Source organism: Hoplias malabaricus, chromosome 1 (assembly GCF_029633855.1).
Source record: "Hoplias malabaricus isolate fHopMal1 chromosome 1, fHopMal1.hap1, whole genome shotgun sequence".
In the NCBI taxonomy this organism is placed as follows: domain Eukaryota; kingdom Metazoa; phylum Chordata; class Actinopteri; order Characiformes; family Erythrinidae; genus Hoplias; species Hoplias malabaricus.
Window position 1 is genome coordinate 43,038,050 of NC_089800.1, and position 26,916 is coordinate 43,064,965.

General features: G+C 38.4%; 2 protein-coding genes across 4 annotated transcripts; both read right to left on the bottom strand.

The window, feature by feature from the left end:
• Positions 1-79: 79 nt before the first annotated feature.
• nherf4a (NHERF family PDZ scaffold protein 4a) lies at positions 80-10,915 on the bottom strand. The gene is made up of 11 exons (XM_066644873.1): positions 10,834-10,915; positions 9,005-9,032; positions 8,722-8,786; positions 7,978-8,183; positions 7,397-7,598; positions 6,561-6,697; positions 6,258-6,462; positions 5,253-5,449; positions 4,583-4,777; positions 3,937-4,161; positions 80-580 (listed from the first exon to the last, which is right to left on the bottom strand). Exons 1-11 carry the CDS (start codon positions 10,913-10,915, stop codon positions 548-550), a joined length of 1,575 nt encoding a protein of 524 aa, XP_066500970.1. The 3' UTR covers positions 80-547.
• nlrx1 (NLR family member X1) lies at positions 10,721-26,405 on the bottom strand. Of its 3 annotated transcripts, none has more exons than XM_066663024.1 (9): positions 26,273-26,401; positions 22,898-23,036; positions 20,775-20,844; positions 20,245-20,354; positions 17,467-18,083; positions 14,844-16,264; positions 13,957-14,043; positions 13,442-13,693; positions 10,721-13,220 (listed from the first exon to the last, which is right to left on the bottom strand). In XM_066663024.1, the coding sequence occupies exons 2-9, from the start codon at positions 23,001-23,003 to the stop codon at positions 12,872-12,874; spliced, it is 3,012 nt and encodes a 1,003-aa protein (XP_066519121.1). In that variant the 5' UTR covers positions 23,004-23,036; positions 26,273-26,401; the 3' UTR covers positions 10,721-12,871. The 3 variants fall into 3 exon arrangements, with proteins under 3 accessions (XP_066519121.1, XP_066519130.1, XP_066519113.1); XM_066663033.1 differs by lacking the exon at positions 26,273-26,401 and adding an exon at positions 26,088-26,214 and having other exon boundaries at positions 22,898-23,026; XM_066663016.1 differs by having other exon boundaries at positions 10,722-13,220; positions 22,898-23,026; positions 26,273-26,405.
• Between the last annotated feature and the right edge of the window lie 511 nt (positions 26,406-26,916).

The window sequence follows — 26,916 nt, forward strand, 5'->3', positions numbered from 1 at the left end:
ATTAAATGAAGAAATAATGGATGAATTACATTTGTACTTTGATGTAGCAAACCGAAGCATGAACAGAAGAAATGAGAACTTTGTGAACTTGCAGCATTAAATAACAATAACCAAAGAAACAAGACACTATTTACTTTTAACTCTTTACATAAAGCATAAATGTATTTTTTTTAAATACAGGATATGTTCAATTATTTCCACACATGTTTTCTACAATTTTAACTCGTACTGCATTTAATATGATTACTGTATTGGAATTATTGTTAATATGGCATTAAAAAATATGTTCATCTTAAGGTGCAAGAAGTAAAATCTTTATATGTAATATTCTAATGTGTTTCTCTCTCAGAGCAGTTTATATTTAACCACATCATTTTTCTTTGATGCATTGTAGTTTTATTGCATAACCTTTATACCCATTTAGTTTAATGACATGGCAGCAGATAAGGCATTCTGCAGTTTCAGCAGAATAGTGGTGCCACCCTCATATTCCTTAAGAAATCAAAAGAATCACTGTTGTAGTTCGTCTGAATCTGTTCGTTGTCCATTAAACAAAGTAGTCTTGCGTTGAATCTGGAACCTGTAAACACATCGTTATGTCAAAATATTGTGACTGAAATGATTGACTTATCTCCTTCTGTATTTATTACTATACTAATACGTCCAAATAATGACTAGCCAACTATATCTAGAGATTGTTGACCATTGTTAACCCTAATGTTCAAAGTAATTAATTGGACTGAGTGATTCTAACTTAAAATATATTGAAAAGTTGCACTCAATATAACAATTCACTTAATTTCAACAATGTAAAATCTTGATTTAGCAGAATCTCGTTAGTACATTTAAGTTAAAATAGCTGGATATGAGAAATTCAACTGAACTTAAATGCTACGAGTTTATGCAGCATAACGTATGAAGTCACAGATTTAGGACCAGCGCAGCATTTTTCAGCCGAGATGGTGGATGGTCTGGAGTTCACTGCTTTAAATGAATGTGGACGGGTTCGTGTGTTTATTTCAGTGGAAGGGGTGGTGGTGTAACAAGTAGAATCACTGTCACACAGCTTCAGAGTCCTGGGGTCGTGGGTTTTAGACCTGCATCAGGTCACTGCCCTGAGGAGTTTGTGTGTTCACCCGCAGTGCAAAAACATGTGGGTAGGTGGACTGGCCGTTCAGGAGTGTCCATAGGCGTGAGTGTGTGGTGTGATGAACAGGCACCTTGGTTTCAGACAATGAATGAATTTATGGTTAGATTAGTTAATAGTACTTTTAGCATTAGCATTGGGTACCAGAAATGAACATTTTCTGAGTTGTATCAAGCCCAAGTAGTAGACACTTAAAATAACTGCATACTTCTGACATTTGAGTTTATGAACTTAAAAATGTTATGAAAACTAATTGCCTTAATTTTTTTGAGTTCTGCACTTATTCAGGTTTACAGTACGACGGAGTTTTAGGGCCACAGCGTTAAAAAAAAAAAGAAACAAGATTCCGAGATTAAAGTCAGAATTCAGAGAAAAAAATCTCGGAGTAATTCTATCTGTGTAATGGAGCAGACACAGTGTAACTGTGGAATGCAGTGTGTTGCTTAAGTTGCTATGGTATAGATTTCAGGAATAAACACTCTTCTCTTCCACATCAGGGCCATAGTGCGGTTAGTGTTTAAACCCTGAATCAGTGCACGAACCCAGGGCATGTAGTTTCACATGATCCAATTAATGATCACGAAAATGATGGATTCAGAGCGAGTCGAAGTCCGGCGCCCACGAGGCTCCATCGCGTTACGGCTCGGACTCGTACTAAAAACTAAAGCCTTATGCATGAATTATTTATTAAACGCATTCACAGACATGACGCAGCCCCTGACTGAGATGCAGAAAGGCTTTAGTTTTTTGTACGAGTCCGAGCAATAACACGATGGAGCCTCGTGGGCGCCGGAGTTCTACACTTTTACACTGTGTCTGCTCCTTTACACGCAGCGAATTATTCCGAGATTTTTTCTCAGAATTCCGACTTTAATCTCGGAATCTTGTTTTTTCTTTTCAACGCTGTGGCCCTAAAACTCCGTCGGATTACAGTGTACAGAAACTGAGAGTGTTTCTCACAGAACTACGGAACTTTAAGGCCAGTTGTAGCACACCTGGAAAACCAAAAGCACACTATTCAGACATAGGACCTATGATCCTGCCAAGTGTGTTGCTTTCAGCCTTAATGTTGTAGGAGTAGAAAAAGCTATGTCGAAGGTGGTTACTAAGGTATCTGCAGCACGCATGTATGTGCACGGACGTATGTTCGTTCTTTCAATTGTTTAATTTTATAGAAAAAAATAGACAAATGCCACAAAACATAACATTGTTGTAGTCAGTCAAAATAGCTCTGTAATTTGCAGTTGTAAAACAAACACCTGCATCAGATTAAATCTGAATATTATTCTTCAGTTAAAAAGAGGGCTCACACATTAGAGAGTGAATTGACATTACTCATGGTTCTAACACGAGACATGTCAGCTGAAACAAAGGAGGATTATAAAACTTAATCAAGAAGGTAATTCTACCGAATGTTGCAAAAGCTTGTTCCCATTCAGCTGTGGCTAACATTTGGACCAAGTACAAACAAAATGGGAAGGTTGTAAAAGGGAAGCATTATTATGGAAGCAAATCTGTCTCATCAGACTTTGAACTATTACCACCTTTGAACTTGTAGCACTGAATTTATTTTTGCACTGAAAATATGCATCTGAATTTTGTTGCTTTTGAATTTAAGTCTTCAGATTTACACCTCTGAATATTTTACTTCGCAATTATGAATCTGAATATAACTGCTCTTGAATTGAACCCGTGAATTTTCAAGAGCACGTTTTCACTGTTATTATTCAAGGTTAATAAATTCAGATAAAAAAATCAAACGATATATTTCGCAGTTGCTCAAATTCGATGGCAAAATACGAGTTACAAAAAATTCAGATACACATCCGGGACACCAAGGATGAGCAATAGATTCATTAGGATTTTCTCTTTCACCTTAAATGCTGCACTAGCTTCATTCTGTCGCCGCGTAGGTGGCGAAATACCAACACAACCTTCACACCGTGGAAGAACTACACGTTTTGCTTCCTTCCGCGGATATTATCTCTTTATTTTCAAAGTGTCTCAAAAATCTGAAAGGCTCACTGAAGACACAATATAAGACTATTGATATCCTGAAGATGAAGAATTTATACTATGTAATTTTTTGTAAAAAAAAATTCAAAGATACAAATTCAAAGGTGGTAATATTTCAAAGACTGATGAGACAGATTTGCTTCCATTGTACCCTCCATAGTGCAAAACAGATGTTCAAATCCTCTAAACTGCTACTATGAAATGATTTAAAATGTACAAAATTAAAATGAATATTCTAAGTGGAATTCTTATGGAAAAGAAAAGGGCATTTCAAATAGTCTTGCCTGAGAGCTAGATTTGTGATAACATCACCCACTTTAGGGCCCCTCCATTAAAATGAATGAACAACAGAGAGGAAAGTGAGGACTATCGGAGAGTAGCAGTGTGCCCAGATTTGACTGTTTGAATTTTGGTGGGTGTAGCTTTAAAATGGACCACATTAGAGCAATTAGAATTTTTTGGTCAAAAGTTTACAGGCATATTTCAATGCAGAATTGGAAAGGTGTCAGTGACTCAAACTGTAGAAGGTGTAGCTGTTATAGAATGACAAAGCAGATAAAAATATGTTTTGAGAAGAAAAACTGTGTAAATAAGAGAAGCGAAATTTTGAGTTTTAAATTTCATTATTTCAGTGAACTCATTCATAATTATAAAATTAAACAAAAGACGGGGTAAACCTCTGTGTATTTGCTTATTAAAAGCAGTTATACAAAAGCTACTCCAAAAATTTTAACTATTCACTTTAATATTTAGTATAGAAAGTATTTCCTTACCTGTATACTGCATGAGATTATTCCTGTGTTGATTGAGAAACCACTCTTTCTGAGTGTTTCATATCCTGCTCTCTCTACCACCAGCAGTCTGAGAGTTGTTCCTGCATTTTTAATCAGCCTCAGCACCTCCGCAAAATGCTGCCCCTCCACGTTCTGTTCATTCACCTCTACAATCACATCTCCCTCCTTCAGACCTGCTCCCTCCCCGGCTCGCCCCACTGCCACCTGCCAGACCACACACAGATAATCTGACCATCATCCAGCAGGGACTCGCTCCACAAATTAAATAGTGAATGTATGCACATATTCATGCAGATACCACATTTCAGCAGGTTTAATGCACAATTACAGTTTATTTGCTAATTTTATTATATTGGGGGGTAAATTTATTTTAACTGCAACAGTGAAAGTGCTTGTGCAAGACCCCTAATACTACATTCACCTACATATATGTTCCATGATAAGAATTCTGGAAAAATCACCTCTGAAATGCTGGAAAAAACGTTTTCTCTTTTTTTGTGTGTGTCTATACTTAAAGAGAAAATCAACAAAAAATTTGACCATGTCATTTATAACTAGCTTTTAGTGCGGTACACTACAGTACTGTACACTGCTGATAAACTCCACTTAGAGAATAAAGGATTACCTGACCAACATAGGTTCCAGCCTTGTTCTGGACATATGCCAAGTTGAAGCCAAACCCAGTGTCCTCCTTATGAAGGACACACAGTCGAGGACCACGCAGCTTGGTGTGTACATCTTTGCGTGACAGGGTGAGCTCTGGGAAACGCTCTCTTTTGGGAATGGTTTGCTCATAAAATAGCAGTGGTGAGAAACCAAGCTGTGAAGGACACAAGCAGGTCACTATTGTAATTAATCTATATTTCGAACCTCAATTCCAAAAATTTTGTCTGTGAAGCAGTATGTGTAATGCAAATATAAACATATAAAATACAAATTGACATATTCAATCAACAACAGTACTAAGAAACTATATTCATGTTAATTCTTAGTGATTACAAAGACATTCTACAATCTGGATATTCACTGTGATGCCTGCAACACACTCAAAAAGAGTTGGCAAAATAAGAATGAAAGCTTATAAATGTAACACGGTTCTTGAAGCTTACACAATTACTGCATATTTAGAGAGGGTCCCAATCTTTGTACATGCAACAGCAAGGTTGGCATGGATTTCTCAGGCTATCCTCAGGGTTGTTTGTACATTGCATCAGCAACCACAGAGGAAATTCATTTATTGTGAGTAAATAGATCTGTTTCTCCATGTATAAAAACAAACAGGTGAGAGTGCACACCTGAGAGTAGAAGTCTCTGCCTTGAATGGAGATGGTGGTCAGTGTGACCTGCTGTCCACTTTGTCGTATTCTGCTGACAATGTCCTCATGTTCTGATTTCTCCACCTGCTCTCCATTGACAGCCAGCAGTAGATCGCCATCCTCCATCCCTGCCACATCTGCTGGGCTGCAGGGGTCTATCTCCCGCATCAGGTGGGCTACACAACACAAGGTTTCTGTAACTTATTATATAATCATTAGGTGTATAAATAAGTTTAAACCACTTTTTTTATTTTGTAATGTGTAATCATAATTTGAAATTTGTTATTTTATTAAACAAAAAAAACCCCCACAAAATAGAGCTTGAAATGGCAAGTAAGAAGAATTTCTCACTGCATTTGTTGTTTGTACAGTCAGGAAAAAAGTAATCAATTTGTTCTGTTCTTGGGGATAATATTGAAACCCAGTGTATTTAGTTGTGGTTTAGATGAAAATGGTGATTTTAATGTTGGCAATCGTGAATGTAGTGATGTGCGTATTAAGGTTAAAAATGAGGAAAAGCAAGCATTGCTGGATGAAGATTCATGTCAAACACAAAAAGGACATTTAGACGCAATGGGGTAGGGTCAAAAGGAAGGAAAATGGGAGCCACATGAATTGTGTAAGAAGAGTAAGGACGACTGTGTTGTTAAGTGTTTGAAACAGAGAAAGTCTTTCCTGTGGAGAATCACGACTGGTGATGAAAAGTGGATGTATTACCAAAACAAAACAAACAAAAAAAAATACTGGGTATATCCTGGGGATATGATTGGGATATGAAGGCTGTGCTATATAATGAACTTCTAGAACTGGTGACCACAACAACAATCGCCACAAGCATAAAGGAATAAATAGGGATAAATCTATGACATTCTCCATGTGTGATTGGTGGGTTCCAAGTAAATGGATGAAACTGGTAATGTACAGTGTGTTTTGAATTCAGCTTAATGAATGTTAGAATTTAGTTGAGTGAAACCCAACACTCACCAATTCGTCCAGAGGCCAGTTTTTCTTGTCTCAGCAGGAAGCCGTAGCCCTGTGGTCCCTGGACAAGTTGCAGGGTTTTGGGTCTGTGTGGAAGATTATGGACACCGGCAAACGCTGGGAGAATGGGCAGTCTTCTGTGGGCATAGCTCTCTTCACTTCTGCTGTCTATCACCATGAGGGTCATATATTCAGCACTGTTCTTCACCTGTCAGTAATAAAAACATAGCACAGAGAAGATGAACACTTAGACAAAATAAGCTCTGGAGTGGGAAAAAATGTAATGCATTTACAAAGTCAACCAACCATTTTGGCCAGGGCTGAGTGTGTGAGAGTGGATACCATAACCCCGTTGATCCACAGCAGACGATCTCCAGCCTGAATCCCCGCTCTCTCAGCTGAGCCTTCACTCACTGGATTTAAATAATACTTCCCTCTCTCACCTGCACAAAAACAAAGCAATTCTCTCATTTATGTTTGCAATCTTATGTTATTTTCAAATGAAAATAATGCTGAATCATTTTACTGAGATCTCAAGAACTCAAAACATGTTCTAGAACTTCATTATTATTTCTTTTGGCTTTGTCCAGGGTGTGTTCCTGCCTTGCGCCCAGTGATTCTGAGTATGCTCCAGACCCACTGCCACACTGATCAGAACAAAGTATTTACAGACATTGAAAAAATAATGAAAGTCATTGTGTGTAATTGGAGATGTGAATATTTTCATTATTGGAATCTTGAAGGATATAAACCCTTTTATTTTACCCTTTTACTTAATGTTAAATAGTTTGCGCCATTTTTATTGTTCCATTCTTCATTAAAATGTATCAGAATGTAAAGGGAACCTGGTTTGTCGTATGATGTCAGCAAATGAAAAAATGCCAAATAACTGATAGCGTCAGTCAAAAGATGTATGTGCACAGTTGCTAAATGTACTATGAAAATTAACTGCAGTTCTGTGGAACTCAGTCTTTGGAGTTTTTAAGTTGTTTTTGTTGGATGGCATTATACTTCTGCTAAAGATATTTAAAATTTGAAGCTGAAATACATTTGCATATAGGTTTATGCTACTCTACCCAACTGTGAATGGTCAGTATTCTTTCCTGCCTGTCTTTCACACACATTCCATATGAAGGCATTACCATTCACAGGGATGATGCTGAGTCCGAGGCCAGAACCAGGCTCTCTGATGATGTGGCACAGACGTGGTCGGGCACAGTCCCCTTTGTGAGCTCTGACCATAGCCATGAGGTCCATCCCCTCACACATAGCCAGCTCATAATCCTCTGCTCTCAACACCAGTAAAAACAGCTGTGACCCAGATGCCTGCACTTTTAGCACCACCTGCAAACACAGCACACCACAGCTCTGAGAACACCTTCAGCACAATCAAGACAACTCTAAATCAATGTTTATAGACATGCTCGTCCGAACGAAGGGTAAGAGTGTAGAATGTAATTGGCCTAGACAGTTAAGGGCTAAACTAGAGGCACAATCACAAGGTAGATGTACACATTTGTATTTTAATGGCACTGATTCAGTGTTCTCTCATCACAGAAAAGTCTTCCCCAGTGCAGAAAAAACATGTTCCATTTACCCCAGAGTCTACTGTGTTAGTTTAACATTGGTGACTTTGCTGTGAAATATGCAGTGATGAGGGAATGTAGGTCACCTTGAGGACACTGAGGTAGTGTTCAAATTATGTTTGAAAGTAGGCTTGTACCTTCTCATACTCTTGATTGTCCACAAAGTCCTCATTGACCTCTATGACTCTGTCTCCATCCTGCAAACCACTGCGCTGTGCTGGACTCCAGGGGGTCACCTGCTGCACCATATGACCCCGGCAACCCTTCTCCTTCCTCAAAGAGAAACCAAAGCCTTCCCCTTCCCCTCGATTCAGCAGGCACAATCTCGGACGCACATCCGGCTCTGGGGAAAACATACACATCGTCCATTAAACCAACATTACATTTGTTAAAGATTATTGAACTGTAGTGCCTTTTGCAAACATTTGCAATAACTGAAGAACCAGGAGTTTGTAGACACCTGCTTATCCAACCTTTCTTCTTAAGTTCATGGTATTAATACAGAGTTTGCCCCCTCTTTGCTGCAAGAGTAGCATCTACTCTTTTTTGGAAGGATTTGAATGAGATTTGGAAAATTGTTGCGAGGTGTTAATAGCATTTAGCAACAAAATTGTTAATGTCATCAGGTACAAATACCATTCTAACTCATTCCAGAAATACTGGGTTGTGGGAGTTCAGTTCCACTGCTCCACTGCCCAGTGCCTATAGACTTTATAGTCTTTTAGCCTAAAAAAGTTTATTTTTTATAAAGCTATATTAATATGCATTTGAAAGTGGACAATGGATGCACCTTAAAGCAGCTGAAATCACTTAGAAAAGGGGTATCTAGATAATTTTGCACATGTGGTGCTTTTATTGCGAATAAAGTAAGAAATAAATACCTGTGTCATCTGAGATTACCAGGGCTGGATTGTCAATCCCAATTTTTGGATTGAAAGTGAACTTTCTGTGAAAAAAAAAAAAAATATATATATATATATGTATGATTAGCAATAATAAAAAAAAATCTAAATTCAATGTATATTTTCTAAGAACTATATAAGTTTATTGACATTATTATGGTTTGTTTATTACGTCTTAAAAAGTTTTAGAAAAACATTAAATTACACCAGTGTTTCACTGTAATTTTTTTTTAAATGAGGATAATTCCAGAAACACACTTACTGTGGCAGTTCTGGTGCATCTCCAAGCCCTGTAAATATAAAACCATATTAATTCTTAATAAGACTGTTTACTTATTTCCATCATCGTTCTTCACTTTTCCATGTCAAACAGTGTTCACTGAAGTGAGGCTGGAGTTTAACATTAACTCAAACTCAGTCACTGTTTTAGATACTGAACCGAAAATCTAAGAGTCTCTTATTAGAGCAGATAGGCAAACCGTCTGTGTAAATTAATAAAACTAATAAATCAATAAAACTTGCAGCATACTACACATCCCAACAATTTATTTCAGAAAAAACAGGATATATTTTATCTGCTGATGTTAGAGTGACCAGACGTCCTCTTTTACCCGGACATGTCCTCTTTTTTAGACTTAAAAAATGTCCGGGTGGAATTTTACAAACGTTCGGGATTTTGTTTTTCTAGAGTTTACATAGAACTTCGAGAAGCGGTTCGTTCACAAACTAGTCCCGCCCTCCCCTACTCCAATTGGTTCGCTTGAGTGAGATGGGGGCGTGGTGAAGTAGCCTAAAATCTTCTGATTGGACGGTCTGACTGTAGAGCTACCGTTATTGGTCGATAACCTTCTCTGTAAACATTTAATTGGTCAGTCTGTACGTCAGTAGTCGTTCACCCCGCCCATCAATGACTTCAGCATTGCATTTTTCCGTTTTTCTGCCCCTTACTCCAATATAATCATGTTTACCTTTGCCAAAAAGTCATTTTTATTAGTTTGTTTGTTTGTTCTAAAAACGGTGTTTTTATGCTGCCAGTTGCCTCCGCCATGGCCCCCGTAACAAAATTCTGCTTAGAGCACCAGTTTGGCCGTTTAATTCCTGTTGTCACTGGACCTCATTTAAGAAAACAAGTGCTTCTGATGGATATATTACATTACGTTATTTCTGTATATATACTACTGCAAATCCACCTCAAATCCAATCCAACAAAAAACATAAAATGCACATTACCTTCCATAATTAGCTAAACTGCTACACTATTTGAGAGAGTACAAATCTTAATGGAAACAAGGAAGAAATCTCTGCAACACATGCTATACATTTTGTCTGTTTTTTTTTTTACTACCTCATTACAGTAGAAGAGACAATTTACTATAGAAGTGAAAAAGATTTTCACGTAAGTTTCTATTTTGCCTGTGTGTGTGTGTGCTTTTTCTTAATATAGCCTCTGGACAGGTTTGATTTATGTGGTTTTCCCTGGCCAGCAGATTATTTTCAGTTAACTTCATCTGACAGCTCCAGTTATTATCACAGCTCATCCTCTCAGCATTTGATTACTTTTCTTGGCTGTGGTTGATAGTCACTAACCTGGCAGTAATCAGAGACAAGATAAAAGTCTACAGTCCACCTTTACTGGAGTCAGTTAGTTAAGAAAATGTACAAGTGCCTTCACAAACACAACTTAGTACAAGTGTAAAAAGAAATTCTATAATGTTGCCCCGTGAAGGAGTGGCGCCCCCCTCCAGGGTGTATTCCTGCCTTGCTCTGAACCCACCGTGACCCTAAACTGGATAAGTGCTTACAGATAATGAATGAATGAAAAAAATGTGTATAAAATGTAAAAGTAGTAGCGTCACAAAACTGCTTGTGTGGAGAGATTTATAGAAAAGCAGAAACAAATACATCAGAGGAGAAATTTAAATATTACTTGACAATACCCAATAAAAACAACGCAAAAACATATGTGAGAAACATATATTAAGACATTATATATCGTAACTAAATAGAATAGTTGCTGTGATATTACTAAAGCTATGTTGTTGTATTAAATGAATGGAAAGGCAAATGAAACGGAAAATCCACTGAAGTTACCTGTGGTGTATTTCATGGTGCTGCTTAGCTGTGTCCTGACTGCTTGAATGGACAGGAGGCAGCAAGAGGGTTCAAGGTGCATATCATGGCACAAGGACTGCTCACTGTCAGCAGGACTCCTCCTTTCTCCTCCACAGGAACACACTGGAGTTTAATGTGTAAGCTGAGCTTTATGAGGCAATATCCTGACAACGGCTGCTTATATTACATAACGCTGTTCAACCAAGGGCCACATCTGAACATGCAGTGCCTTGATAACTGAACTGGGCAAGATGTAATAAAAATCTCAGACTGCATCAAATGAACACAGACTTGTTTCCTGTATTTTGTTTTATTCTTACATTTAGTTTTTCTGCACAGCCACAAAATAAAATAGAGTAATCCTTTAGCAAACTCTGGTCAATGGCACACAAATAAAATTTGACACAATTCAAAAATATATCTTCTGGGATAGCACCAAAGTGACAGATTTTATGGCTGACTGTTACACTAATTTAGATCATTATTCCACATGTACAAGTCAGTTAAATAATGAGTTAAAAGGAAGCACAATAGTTTTAGGCGGTACTTTAAATTTTCATTCTAATACTTAATGGTGTAACAATAATATTTTCATTAAGGCTAAAGGTGTAACATTACAAACGTGCAAATTGAACAAAATATGAGGTTGGAGACAGCCCTTTTCCCTTTCAGAACTGCCTTCAGGTGGCAAATTTGAAAGACTTTCCAAAATTGGAATTAAAATACTTTTTATGCAGAAAAATGGGACTCACAACAACAAAACACCACCACCACAGATGTCACCAAAATCTCTGAGAGAAAATCAAGCCATTATTAAGATTTTAAAAACGTCCAGGTGTTTCTGTCTTTTTCTACTGAAAGACGACTTAATGATGTGGGCAACAAATGATGTGAAACCATGAAGAAGCCCTTACTTAAAAGGAGTAAACAAAAAACATAAAGAACTGGTCTCTCCAGAGCCCAGGCCAAAACTTCACAGAATTGTTTTGGCATTAATTGGAGTGTGTTAAGCAGAAAATGCATCTAGCATTTACATTGGGCTGACGCAACAACCAACCAATCTTTTAATCAGAAAAATGCATAGTTTTGGCTGGATTCATTTGCATGTATTTCATCTTGGCTCAGTTTTGGCCAACTTAACATGCTGGACCCATCATGCCCACCAATGCTTCCTTTAGAAAATAAATTGGATCCATTTCATTGTATTCATTCATTCATTATCTGTAACCGTGTATCCAATTCAGGATCGCGGTGGCTCATTGGGAACAAGGCAGGAATACACCCTGGAGGGGGCGCCAGTCCTTCACAGGGCAACACAGACACACACACACACACACACATATGGACACTTTTGAGTCGCCAATCCACCTGCAACGTGTGTTTTTGGACTGTGGGAGGAAACCGGAGCACCCGGAGGAAACCCATGCGGACACGGGGAGAACACACCAACTCCTCACAGACAGTCACCCGGAACGGGAATCAAACCCACAACCTCCAGGCCCCTGGAGCTGTGTTACTGCGACACTACCTGTTGCGCCACTGTGCCGCCCCATTTCATTGTATTGCTGGACTAATTTTAATTATTAAATGTACAACTAAACTGTCACTGTAAAAATGAGCCTGCAGATTTCTTTGAAATACTTACAGCAAGTCTCTTGAAAAGAATGGATCATGTACAGAAGGCACATTTTGGGAACACAATATACTGAATATGTTTGGTTTTTTTTTGTGTAGGAGTGCCAATTTTCTGTAAATGTATGATTGCTTGTATGGATTGCTGCACTTACTGTGGAAATTCAAATTCTGTTTAGGAGTAATACCAAACCCCACTATCATCCAACCAAAATGCATAAATGGACTTAATGAGTTAATTTACAGTCTCCCTCTCTCTCCCACTATCACTTATGCTAAAAACTATTGATGCATTGGATGACTTTTGTACTCTTTTATGTTCTATGAACATAGCAGGTTAAATTTTACCATGCAAAGCACTTGTGTAGAGTAAAGCAGTTCCCTGTCACTTGGCGAGAGGTTTGGTGGTGCTGCCTTTCTCCAGCATGCGCATGGTCCGTCTCACCACACTCTCCACTCTACGGAAGTGCAGCTTTTTAAGGAAACTCTGATGCTGCTTACGACCCCACTCCAGATCCTTCATAAAGACTTGAAGCTGTTCCCTTACACGCTCCTTTTCCCAGGAGAGTGAGTTCTTCCCGATCACACTCAGGATAGAAAGCCAATCCTCTGAGATGTCTGAGCCTTCAGTCACAGAAGCTAGCGCCTTGACCTTTCTCCCACCTTTCTCTCGAGGAACCCCTCGTGCATGTAGTGACTGCTTCCCGACATCGGTCAACTGGTTCAAATACAGACTAGGAAAATGATAAGAAGAAAAACAACTTCAGTCATGAAACCAGCTGATCTTACCTTTTTGTATCACACTTTATCTACTTCATGGAAAACCAATCACAGGCCTTTTGTATTAATCTTAAGGGCACTAGAAACTTCAAAGCTATAAACATGAAATGTGTGTAAAATGACTGTGTGCCAGTCCTTAAAAGAATGATAATGACAAAATCTTACATATACTCACTGAACTGTTTGAATACTAGGGTGTTCTCTGCAGGCGTCGACCAATGTAAGTGCTGCACTGTCTCCAATGTTGTTGTAGGCCACATTCAGATCCTGGAGGCTAGTGTGCTGACCCAACCTCGCAGCTAACTCCAGGGCAGCACTGTCCCCAAGGCCAGTGTGCATCAAAGACAGCTTCTTCAATGACTGATTACCAGACAGAGCATCCAGCAGATGGGTAGCTCCTCTGTCCAATAAGGAGTTGTCACACAACCTGTAGCCAGAACAACACGGTTAAAGATTAAATAAACTAAGATATACAGCTTATAATAAAAATATTAGATTGCAATCCTTAGATATCAAGAAGCAAATGGTTTGTTTACAGACAAGAATTGTGCTGATTTCAATGGATACTGAGCTTGCACTGAAGCAGGCAAACACAAACAATTATGTACTTTAAATAGGAAAGGTTGAATACTCATTGTCTTGAGCAAAAAATGGCTAAACAAACAAAAGTGCAGATAAAATCCTCCTTACTGTAATGTTTTTATTGTACAATTGGGTTCAAGTAGCAGATCTCGCAGCAATATGCAGGATTCAGGACCCAGGCTGTTAAACTGCAGGCTGAAGACAGTACAAAAAACACACACACAGCTATCAAAAGATCACTCGCATGCAAGGAGCTTTTCCACTTTCTCTGAAATCTGCTTATTGTTGTTGTCAAAAAAACAGAAATTTTCTATTGGTCAATTCTTCAACCAGAAGTACATATTTGTCCAAATGATGTAGATAAATATATATCTTATTAATAATTATATTATTAATATAATTATTATTATATAATAATTTTTATAATTAATAATATATATATATTATTTTTTTGGGAGAGCAATATTGATTATATTCTGTTAAGGCACCACATGATCATTTGATAAACACCTTAACCAACAGTAAGAAATAAAGCATTAGTTGTAGGAACACTGCATGCAGTAGCAACATTTAAAAGACATGCAGTACATTCTTGTAAAATGTACCACTAAAAATTTAAATCAACAGAATACATTAAAGCAATTGCACACAAAGCATAATGTAACTATACACATGTTTATAAATGGATTTATGATATGTCACAACACTCTATTCTGAAAGCATTATCAGGCTTAGTGTAATACAGTATGTGTGAAACACTGAATAAAAATCACTAACATAATTTCCTTTTAAATGTAGAATTGTTTGAGCATTGTGTCTGAGAAAAATTATTCACTTTTAAGTACTGTGTGTCTGAAAATTATATTTTAACCATAATGAACAATGCTATTTCAAAGAATATGACAGGCATGACATTTTGAGTATCACAAATGTTACATGAATACAATTTAAAAAAACAGATAATATGCTTTGTTTTATAAACAGAAAACTCTCACTTGAGGCAAAGGGTGTTACGGAAGGCTGGCCTGAGCATGGGCAACAGGTCTGGGGTGATGTGGCAGGAGGATAGGTTGAGCTCTTCCAGCAGGAACCTGGAAGGAGTGCAGTCCAGCACTGAGCTCAGCACAAAGCACTTGAGTGGGGTCATGAGCACAGTGGACAGGTTGATGACCTTGACGGACTGCAACACTTCAGCTGTGAGCCGAGGGTTCTGGAACTCATAAAGCAGCACTAGGAGATCCATCAGCTCGGCAGGAGGAAGCTGCTTGCGGCTCGCCTTGACCAGCTGTTTCTTCAGTGACCGGGTGATCTGCGCCACCGCAGTACTCTTGATGTTGCAGCCAAGTTGATCCAAGATTCTTCTGTTACCATAATGAAGGAGTCCTCCCATGAAGATTGGGTATAACTCAAACGACCTTGTGTCAGCTTCCTCTTGCAGCTGAGGGCCTTGTACTCCCAATAGACTTTGCTCCACTTGATCTAGAACGTCTTCGTTGAAACTGTCCTCTGAGCGGAACATTTCCGCAGCCATGGTGTTAGCAATTCGACCCCTGCTAAGGTTGGTGACCCGCTCAAAAAACTTTGGGAACAATTTCAGCAAGTTGAAAATGGCAAAGATCCTCAAAGGTATAAGTTTAGACAGAATGCTCATGATGCTAGTGATGTCCTCACTAGCTTGTCCAATAACATCAGACACCTGCTTAGTCACTTTCTCCAGGGTGCTCTTGTTCTCCCCAAGAACCATATAAAGGGCAGCCAGATACTCTTGCATGGCAGGAACAGCAAAGACATAACGTTTCTCATTTGACTCTGCAAGTTTTCTATGTTCAACACAAGGAATAAGGAAGAAGTCCAGCACATCTGTTCGGAAGACTGCCAGCTCCTGGAGCTCTTCATCAGTTTTGGTCTTTCCACCGATCCACTGTTCAAGGTCGTTCTCAGAAAAGGACGTACGCTTGGTGGTCACTCCATCAAAAGCCAGTTTCCCTACAGTGCGGACTACATAGAGCATTAATGAGGTCTGTTGCTCCTGCGAGGATGTCTCTCCTGTGGCCATCACCTCTCCTCCAAAGTTCAGTCTCAGAAAACTTGTGTAGATCCCAGTAAAAGTGCGAATAGGTGCACGGGCATCAGTAAAGTGCAAGAAGTGAAGGGTGGCACAAGTGAGCCAGCAGTATGACGGCAAAAAGCATGCTGCTGCTAATTGGCTCTCTCGCTGCAAATTGAGGTAGAGCATCTCAATCAAAGCTTCTGCTTCTTTTTCTGGTTTCCCTCCACCCTGTGATAACAGCCTGCTTGCAAAGTAGGCTCTCTGACGATCAGGATCGTTGAAGCCACAGATTTGAGCATAGCGGCCCACGTATTTCTTAGGAATATGATCTACAGCAGACAGCCTTGTGGTGACCAAAATGGTGGCCTGAAAAATATTCAGAAGGTTTAAATATTGTTTGCATAAATTGTATGTTGTTTTTTTCCCAAGTGAAAAGATTTATATTCAATCAAATCTGTGGATATGAGCAATTGTGTGTGATTTGGTTGTGTTTATGGTGCTAGCTCCTTGACTGCCGGCAGCTGCACAGCTACTTTAGCCAACTTTGTTCGATAAAATAAAATCACTTTAAATTCACTTTCATTCAAAGTAATTTTGGAGCATCTGTATGGTCCATTCTTATACAAGTATTACCCAGTACAAAGGACTGCACAAAGCAGAGTACAAGGACACAAAGCATTATTGTAACACAATAGCACCCCCTTGTGGAGCAGTCCCTGAAATGTGAGTGCACATGGATGAAACAGCTGCCTTTGTGGTGTAATTAACCATTAATGACCAAACTATGTTAATAAGCGAGTATGTATGTGAGTGAGGGAGTGAGTGAGTTCTTGCTAGTTCCATGAGGAGCTTTTTGCCTAATGAATCTGAAACAAATTAAGATACATGTTTTTACTTCTGGACAGTAATTTCTTGCTACAGATCAATGCGCAGCATAATATACTCTTTTGTATATAGCTTAAAGGATTATATTTGAGTTTATACTGTTTCTGGCTAATATCAAAATTGAGTCTTTTTTTTTTTTTCAGACCAGGCCCAGTCTTGATTATTTTACATATCAAGTGTCAGTAGAGCTTTATGTAATGTACACCTCATCATAGTAATAGGTAATGGGGAAATACTATACCCATGTTCCTTCAAGTCAATGCATTTCCCTGGGGTCTTATTGAAACATCGGTGACATCCTTTGATGAATATACTACAAAGATTGAACTGTACAGCACAGTGCTCCTTCTGTCTAAACAGCAACGTTCAGAGAGATGGGTTTTCTCCATGCTCATTGTGTTGTTTTGTTTTTGTGCTCTCATAAAACATAGGTCCAATGCTGTGATTGGCGAGACTTAGCTGAGCAGTCGTCATTTTTTCAGACCACAAAATACTGACGATCTGGTGTGATCTGGTTCCAACTGTTGGTTGTTAAGAGTTTCAGTCCACAATTGAATATGCTAATGCTAATGCTAATATGTGTTTGTGTCCCTTAAAGAACTTCAAAAAACAGACAAGAAAATATAGCCTCATACAAGGCTTACCAAATGGTCTCGTAACTCAAATATCTTAACCATACACACCTCAGGTAGGAGGTACTTCCTCAGCAGGTTGACAACAACAGCTCCTGTTGAAATAGCCTCATTAGGATCACTGCAAAGTTCAGTGGAGCCAATCCTAAAGTCTAACTTCATCTTCTCCATGCCATTAAAGATAAAGAGGATATCTCTAGACTGATTACTGTCTCCACTAAGGAAAGGTGTCTTGCGAAGGTGCATGTATTTTCTACCCACAAGGTCTCGGAGTGATATTGGTTTAGACAAATGAGAAATATCCTCACAAGAGAAGGGTACCACCAACTTGAACTGAGAGAGTGTTGACCCAGCACACCAGTCCAAAACAAGTTTGCGGACAACAGTACTTTTCCCAGTGCCTACAGCCCCATAAATTAGCACATTGAGTCCTCGCCCCTCATCTCTGCTTGTCTCAAAGAGTTGTTCGACTGTGAGAGGATGACTCATTGATGCATTTGCTTTGAAGGGACTGATGGAAAATCCTTTTCCCTCCTCTGGATTCTTCTCCAGAATTAGAGGCTCGACATGCATGGTCTCAGGTGAAAAGTAACCACCAAATTGCTTCTCTTCCTGAGGCATGTGACTGAACCACAGCATTAACTTGTGTTTGTGGGTCTCTATGGGGTCTGTGGATAAAATATAAGAAGATTTCAGAAGTCATTTATGTAATTTAGTCCTAATAAAATTCTTTGAATACTAATCAACTGTCCAAAAAAACCACATTTGACTACCTTTCATTTTATAAACTAGCAATTAAGGGCCATTAACTAATTCAGCAGAAAAACATGTTCAATTGAAAAATTAACAGAAGCCTCAAAGACAATTATATACTGTAGATGGTCAGTTTTGTTCAGTTCTGAATCATGAATGATCCTTGATTTTCTCTCATTGTGGAAAGCAACATTTTGGAGACTTCTATGTCGCTTTCTATTATATCTCCAAAATGTTATATATATATATATATATATATATATATAGACACAGTGCCTTGTGAAAGTACTTGGCCCCCTTGAACATTTCAAACTTTTGCCACATTTCAGGCTTCAAACATAAATATATAGAATTTTAATTTTTTGTGAAGAATCAACAACAAGTGGGACACAATCGTGAAGTGGAATGAAATTTATTGGATCTGTGAATTTTTTTTAACAAATAAAAAACTGAAACGTGGGGCGTGCAATATTATTCTGCCCCTTTACTTTCAGTGCAGTAAACTCATCCAGAAGTTCAGTGAGGATCTCTGAATGATCCAATGTTGTCCCAAATGACTGATGATGATAAAAAGAATCCACCTGTGTGTAATCAAGTCTCTGTATAAATGCACCTGCTCTGTGATAGTCTCAGGGTTCTGTTCAAAGCGCAGAGAGCATCATGAAGACCAAGGAACACACCAGGCAGATACACACCTGAGATACTGTTGTGGAGAAGTCGGATTTGGATACAAAAAGATTTCCCAAGCTTTAAACATCCCAAGGAGCACTGTGCAAGCAATCATATTGAAATGGAAGGAGTATCAGACCACTGCAAATCTACCAAGACCCGGCCGTCCCTCTAAACTTTCATCTCGAACAAGGAGAAGACTGATCAGAGATGCAGCCAAGAGGCCCATGATCACTCTGGATGAACTGCAGAGATCTACAGCTGAGGTGGGAGAGTCTGTCCATAGGACAACAATAAGTTGTACACTGCACAAATCTGGCCTTTATGGAAGAGTGGCAAGAAGAAAGCCATTTCTCAAGGATATCCATAAAAAGTCTCGTTTAAAGTCTGCCACAAGCCACCTGGAAGACACACCAAACATGTGGAAGAAAGTGCTCTGGTCAGATGAAACCAAAATCTAACTGTTTGGTGTAAAAGCAACACAGCTCATCACCCTGAACACACCATTCCCACTGTCAAACATGGTAGTGGCAGCATCGTGGTTTGGGCCTGCTTTTCGTCAGCAGGGACAGGGAAGATTGATGGGGCCAAATACAGGACCATTCTGGAAGAAAACCTGTTGGAGTCTGCAAGAGACTGGGACGGAGATTTATCTTCCAACAAGACAATGATCCAAAACATAAAGCCAAGTCCTCAATGGAATGGTTCACAAATAAACGTATCCAGGTGTTGGAATGGCCAAGTCAAAGTCCAGACCTGAATCCAATTGAGAATCTGTGGAAAGAGCTGAAGACTGCTGTTAACAAACGCTCTCCATCCAACATCACTGAGCTCGAGCTGTTTTGCAAGGAAGAATGGGCAAGAATTTCAGTCTCTCAATGTGCAAAACTGATAGAGACCTACCCCAAGCGACTTGCAGCTGTAATTGCAGCAAAAGGTGGCGCTACAAAGTATTAACGCAAGGGGCCGAATAATATTGCACGCCCACTTTTCAGTTTTATTTGTTAAAGTTTGACACATCCAATAAATTTCATTCCACTTCACAATTGTGTCCCACTTGTTGTTGATTCTTCACAAAAAATAAAAATTTTATATCTTTGTTTGAAGCCTGAAATGTGGCAAAATGTTGACAAGTTCAAGGGGGCCAAGTACTTTCGCAAGACACTGTGTGTGTGTGTGTTATATATATATATATATATATATATATATATATATATATATATATATATATATATATATATATATATATAAACTCTTCCTGTCCTTACTGACACTGATATATGCTTAATGACACTTGTGACTGGAAAATATATTATTAAAATACTGGCCTCAAATTTTTGCACTTTACTGTATAAATGTAACCTTGACTTGTGCAGTTAGAACCATAGTATGTAAAACATCATTTACCTGCATTGGATGTATTAGAACAAAATATTCTCTTATTGATCCTATTGGATGATGAACTCAGTAACAGTATTCGATCAATCCATGCACTTCCATGAGAGCTTAGCCATTTGCTGAAAATAACAGAATTGTATAAAAAGAATTTTTGTGTAAAAAGACTTTAACAGAGTGAATAACTTATACTTATTATAATCATACACAGAACAATACACACACACAGTACTGTGCAAAGGTTTTAGGCACCATATATATATAAAATATAAAACAGTCATCTAATTTCTTTATAAAACTGTACCTATGAAAAAAACGCAAATGGTCATCACATATAATACTGACTTTTTTCGTTTATTAATGTTTACTGCACATTGTTGTCTTTTTTTTCAAGTAATAAAAAATGTATTCCATTATTTTTGAAGTCATCTTTACTTTCCAACATTTTTTGCATGTGCCTAAAGCTTTTGCACAGTGCCATATATATATATATATATGTCCAACTGATGATTATAAGACAGATTTAATTAAAGTTGTCTTACTTTGGAGATAAGGAGGCTCCTGTTTTTCTGATGCAATAAATGCCACCTGGAAGAAGGCTGAAATTAATTTCTGGGGGAAAAAAAAGTCATCCGTAAATGTAAATCAGTAAAAGCAGAACTTGCATGCAAATTAGGGGTGGGCGATATAACATGGAGGTATATTTGAACAGTGCCCCTGGCTCTACAGATGCACAAATGTGTTATGCACCACACTGACTGAGATATTCGGTGCAAAAGTGAGTGGACGCAGAAGTGGTCATGTGTGAGAGAAAAAGATGTAGTCGTTGACCAGTGTTTCTACAAGACAAACCCCCCACCCAAAAAAAAAAAAATGAATAAAAAGGCAGATGTGTAACTCGCATTGCACAGATTCACATATTGGTTTGTGAATGTGCATCTTTAATAAAAGTGCGTAAATGTGTTTTGCACCATATTCACCGCTGCAACTGTAGCAAAACCGTGAGTATATAATATTTTTGTACTTTTATGTGTAGGGTTTGTGCACCTGCAGTGAAGAATTTGTAAAGGTGTAACTGTTAAGTTGCATTTGTGGGAAAAGAAAAAAAAAATCTACAAGCTTGCAACTCCTTAAGAGATATTCTTTGAGTTCAAATTTATTGATACACGTGTGTAACTATTTTCTGCAACTACAAATTTCACTGTCACATGTGCTCAGGGGTTTTGCACCGAATATACCTCCATAGACACTTGCCATATCGCGATAATATGACATAAGCGCGAACTTCTGATGCAGGCACGTGAACGTGTTAGGGCTGGGGGATATATATTTTACACGATTTTGTAAATTACCATATTCGTTATATCGAGTATGCCGATGATACGCAGGTTTCCATCTAAGTACATTTATAACAGTGCACAAATATCCTGTTCAGCTGTTGTTCTCTCTCGCACAAATGCAAACACTACGCTGTCCTACCATTGTTCGTCTATGCTGCAGGAGCAGTTCTCAGCACATAGCCCGTGTACTCAGGTCTACCTCTGCGTTAACTGTGCGCAAGTCAAAAATGGACAAAAATTAAGCCGATGCCTAAATGACTAGTGTGTCCGAATACACGTATTCGTCGGGCAGTGTGAAAGGTCCCTGGATGACGTACATACTCCCTGATTTCACTGAGCTGCGGTGCTGAGGGAAAAAAATGTCGAACAGAGATTTTAGCGAGTAGTGGGCCTTTAGTCATTTATGTGACGTCATACGACAAGGTAAGGTGGCGAATGTAGTGCGTCCGATCGTTGTGTGAATACTGCTCACTCGCATACTGAAAGAGCGTATTGCTTTAACGGCCGGGCACTGAGCACTGACCCAATTCAGTACATCCTGTTCAAGTACGCGATTTTGGACGCAGCCCATGATTTGTTGGAACGGTGTTGTCCTTAAGCCGGAGGGAGGGGCAAATACACCGCTCCTAAACGGAGCACTTCCCATTGCTCGTCAATTTTATTAAGCCAAATCAGCTGCCAGAGTTAGCTGTCCATCATTTAGTGCTGCAGCCAATTAAGTTACAGTCCCGCCTATAGATTTTTGTCGGTTTTGTGGTGGCTCTGGAACAAGTGAGTGCTTCAAAAATAAAAATCTTTTTTTTAGCACCGTTAAAATCACATTTAATATTAAGAATATATTTAGATAATTTGAGATAAATAATATACAATTATTTACTATTTACTTATATATATATATATATATATATATATATATATATATATATATATATAAAATCAAGCAGCAGCTTGGATGCAGGCAGTTTGTTTCTTAATGCGCGCTATTCCGTTTCAAGCAGATACACTGGGCTGAGTTTACATGTAGTGTGCACTTTAACTGTACTTTCTAGAAAAATCAAAGTATTAGACTGGGACAAGCTTGGGATCGGGGACAAAAAACCTTGACTGGGACATCACTATTTCTTAGACATACAGTTTTATAATAACAGTTAGATAATGCAGCATGTTCTTTTTGATGATACAAATAAACACTAGTACTTTGATATTCTAATTTCGTATCGTATATTGCCATTTTTTAGGCATATCTACATGGGCTTTTGGGTCATATCGCCCAGCTCTAATACAAATAGTCATGTTTATTAATTTGACTTTCAAAATACAGTTACTTTTCTGTGTAACGACAGGTTGAGGTTTGTGGGGCACGTCTCTTTTTACTCCACAGTATCTCCTCCTTATAACTCCTGTTCCAGTCGTACTCCCAGATCGCCACATTGTGTTGTCTTTCAAAACACCACCTAAAAAACACTGCATAAGTTCATGGGTGCACAAGGGTCATGACATGGTTTCTCATCTACAATTTTAGTCAAAAGTATATATATATATATATATATATATATATATAGCACAGAAAGAAAGGAAATTTGTGTTTGGTAGATTATTTCTTTGTTGTAACAATGCTTCTTGGCAATAAATAAATAAAACCTGTTAATGTCCCTTTTAAATGGTTCCACATTTGTAAGAAACATGCATGAGGAGCAGTAGAGCTGAGTATGTGGGTTGCACCCATGAAAAATTTGCCAAATCCTCTCTGCTTTTGGTTTACTTATTGTGTACTCTATAAACCACACTTATGTTTTTGGTCCACTATGCAAACTTGCTTAGTCACCTTCTACAGACGACTAGGCAGGTGCCCTAGACAAGGCAATTTTACTTATAAGTTATGTTGCATACACAGAGTGTTCCACCTAAATAAATACAAAAGTCCTCATTTACCCAATTTTTGTTAGAACAGATAAGACCTTGAAAGTATCCTAAGTTTAAAAAAACACAGGAAATGGAACCGATATAGGCCTTAACATACAAGCAATAATTTAATTTAATAAATCAAATTTATTTTCCAGTTGGCACAGTGGTGCAGCCACACAGCTCCAGGGACTTGGAGGTTGTGGATTTGAGTCCCACTCCAGGTGACTGTCTGTGGGGAGTTTGGTGTGTCCTCCCCGTGTCCGTGTGGGTTTCCTTCGGGTGCTCCAGTTTCCTCCCAAGGTCCAAAAACACATGTTGGTAGGTGGATTAGAGTCAAAAGTGTTCGTAGGTGTGAGTGACTGTGTGTGTGTTGCCCTGTGAAGGACTGGCGCCCCCTCCAGGGTGTGTTCCTGCCTTGCGCCCAATGATTCCAGGTAGGCTCTGGACCCACGTCGAGCCTGAACTGGATAAGCGGTTGCAGATAATGAATGAAAAATGTATTTTCCAGCCATGGTATTCCAGTTGAATTTTCTACCAGCTGCTAGTAAAATATTAATAGTTATCCTTGTTTGGTACAGATTTGAAAATCAGTCCATAATTCAGAACAAGAAACGACATGCTTAATGTAACTGTATATTTTTTCTAAAACAATTAAAAGTCTATGTTTTATCCTCCAGTTTGATAGCTATTTATCTATACTCCCAGAAAAGGTGCCATTGTGGTGGTACCCCAGAGGTATATTCATACTATTAGTTTAGGAATATAATTGTATAATATCAATTGTAGATTTTGAGTTGATTTAATCAATTTCATCTTCAGAATTTATATTGCGTTTTTTATATTGCAGTTATGTAATAAAATCTTACAAATTCACATCTGCTTCTGGAGAAGAGGGAACACAAAACCTTTAAAACCACTGTTATAACTTTAAAATGCAACACTGACACTGTACTTTTAGTGACCATCATGCACAGTACCTTTTTTCTGACAGTGTAGCAATGGGTGTACTTTACAGTGTAAGGCTATAAATCTCACTGCTAGAGTATTGATAATCACTTTCCTAAACACATATATAAACTGTTAAATTAAACATTCATTAATTTTCTCATTCATTGTCTGTAACCACTTATCCAGTTCAGGGTCACGGTGGGTCCAGGGCCTACCTGGTACAAGGCAGGAACACACCCTGAAGGGGGCGCCAGTCTTTCACAGCGCAACACACACTCACACATACAAACTCTTTTAGAGTTTTAAGTCACCAATCCGTCAGGACTTGAACCCTCAACCTCCAGGTCCTGGCCGTTCTGACAATTAAAAAATAAAAATGCCATAGGATATATACCCCAAATTAATGTTTTCCGCATATTCTGTCACATGCTATGTTCACAGGGCCATTCCAAAAAAAATCCCTCAGCAAAATTTCTTCATCTTCAGGATATCAATAGTCTTATATTGTGTCTTCAGTGAGACTTTCAGATTTTTGAGACACTTTGAAAATAAAGAGATAATATCCGCGGAATGAAGCTAAACGTGTAGTTTTTCCACGGTGTGAAGGCTGTGTTGGTATTTCGCCACCTACGCGGCGACAGAATGAAGCTAGTGCAGCATTTAAGGAGAAAGAGAAAATCCTAATGAATCTATTGCTCATCCTTTCTATCCCGGATGTGTATCTGAATTTCGTCTGTCGAATTTGAGCAACTTCGATATACATTATTTGAATTTTTTTAAACTTAAATTTTTTTTATCTGATTTTATTAACCTTGAAAAATAACAGTGAAAACATGTTCTTGAAAATTCACGAGTTCAATTCAAGAGCAGTTATATTCAGATTCATAATTGCGAGGCAAAATATTCCGAGGTGTAAATCTGAAGACTTAAATTCAAAAACATCAAAATTCAGATGCATATTTTCAGTGCAAAAAAATTCAGTGCTGCAAATTCAAAGGTGGTATTAGTTCAAAGTCTGATGAGACAGATTTGCTTCCATAAGCCAGTGACATAAATTAAAATGTCAGTGGGATGATGAATCTAGTCCACCTCCCAAACCCTACGTGGTCAGTATTGAGTAAGTGTATGAAAAGAGGAGGAAAAAAAGATTACAGGCCAAACACGTTTATTGCTAAAATTGTTTTAAACCATGGGTTTAGGAGTTTGTTGTTTTCCGGTTAAATTACCAGTGTAGACAGAAGTTGACTGGAAACACTACTACTGCGTTTATTTCAGTGTCAACTCGCAAGGAGAAATTGTATCACAGTTTCTTTACATGTGGAGATTTACGTTTTGAGTCTACTCCAGAGAGCTAGCCTACAGTATTTTGAAGCAGAAATAACGTTAGCGGTTTAATTCAGAACAGCCAGCGTCTGTTTACAGGGAGCTCCATATTCACACACTAATAATGAATATATAGCATGCATTTATATTAGTCCAGGCATTTTATATACGAATAAGTGTCTAGCCGGTACATTTAATGCTTCATAACTAAGCCATATGTAGCAGCCATGAGGACTGTAACTACGTAAACAAAGCACAGCTAGTTTGAGCAGCTAAGCTGCGCTCAGCGAAAACAAAATAACATAAATATAGAAGGAAATAACAACAGTATTGACTAACCTGCCAAATGCCAACAACGAACGAGAGGGGTTTTTTAAAACTAAAATCTCAGGGCTTCTCTCGATGCAAAAAGCTATTCTGAATTTTCTTTGTATGAGGCACGGTTTGAAGATTACTGACAGCAGCGACCTTGGGTCGACATGGCTAAAGAAGAGTGGTTATGCAGAGAGCTAACGCAAACTTACCCGGTGTTATAACTCTATAACCAGTTTGAATATGTGCCGATAAACAGATAAAACCCCAGAAACACTGAGCACCGCGGTTAAGAGCTAAGTTAGAGTCAGCTCACACTTCCTGTTCTTACTGAGAAGAAGATTCTCCCCTTCTGGCTTATTCATGTTTTCCCTTATGACCCGCTACATTACTCAAGGGCATACACGCCCAAACTATGTTTATATCCCAGAGGAATTAAACCTACTTCTCTTAGGCTCAGTTACTTAACTCGTTGTCAAAATCTCTGCGTCATTGTGGTCTGATAATTTAGGAAAGAAAAGACATTCAGCTTTAATGTGACATTTGCTGAAATGTACTCCTTCAAATTCCTTCAGTTAGTCTAAAGGTCTTTGCAATATAAACCTTGTCCTTTACAAAAGGATCAATGAATGCTGACTTTTTATATGTAATGTCAATAGTATGTGAAATCAGTTTGCGTGTGTTCTTTTGGCCCACAACGCTTCCTGTTTCGTCTCACATCAGACCACACGATATGACATAGTTCACATTTTCAGAACTAAATATTGTGCAGATATTGGAACAGGTGATTTTTTTTTAATGTGCACATATTTCTTTAAAAAGTCTACTGATTCTGACTCGTCTTATAAGCAAATTG

Excerpts from the sequence above, each read along its gene's own strand:
- nherf4a (XM_066644873.1), bottom strand. The coding sequence starts at position 10,915 with ATGCACCTTGAACCCTCTTGCTGCCTCCTGTCCATTCAAGCAGTCAGG. Across the intron at positions 5,450-6,257 it reads ACTGGCCTCTGGACGAATTG|CCCACCTGATGCGGGAGATA; the intron begins GTGAGTGTTGGG and ends TGTGTTGTGTAG. Across the intron at positions 4,778-5,252 it reads GCAGAGACTTCTACTCTCAG|CTTGGTTTCTCACCACTGCT; the intron begins GTGTGCACTCTC and ends TGTCCTTCACAG.
- nlrx1 (XM_066663024.1), bottom strand. The coding sequence starts at position 23,003 with ATGTGGCGATCTGGGAGTACGACTGGAACAGGAGTTATAAGGAGGAGA. Across the intron at positions 18,084-20,244 it reads TTCTAATACATCCAATGCAG|ACCCCATAGAGACCCACAAA; the intron begins GTAAATGATGTT and ends TTTTATCCACAG. Across the intron at positions 14,044-14,843 it reads CGTAACACCCTTTGCCTCAA|CCTGCAGTTTAACAGCCTGG; the intron begins GTGAGAGTTTTC and ends TACTGTCTTCAG.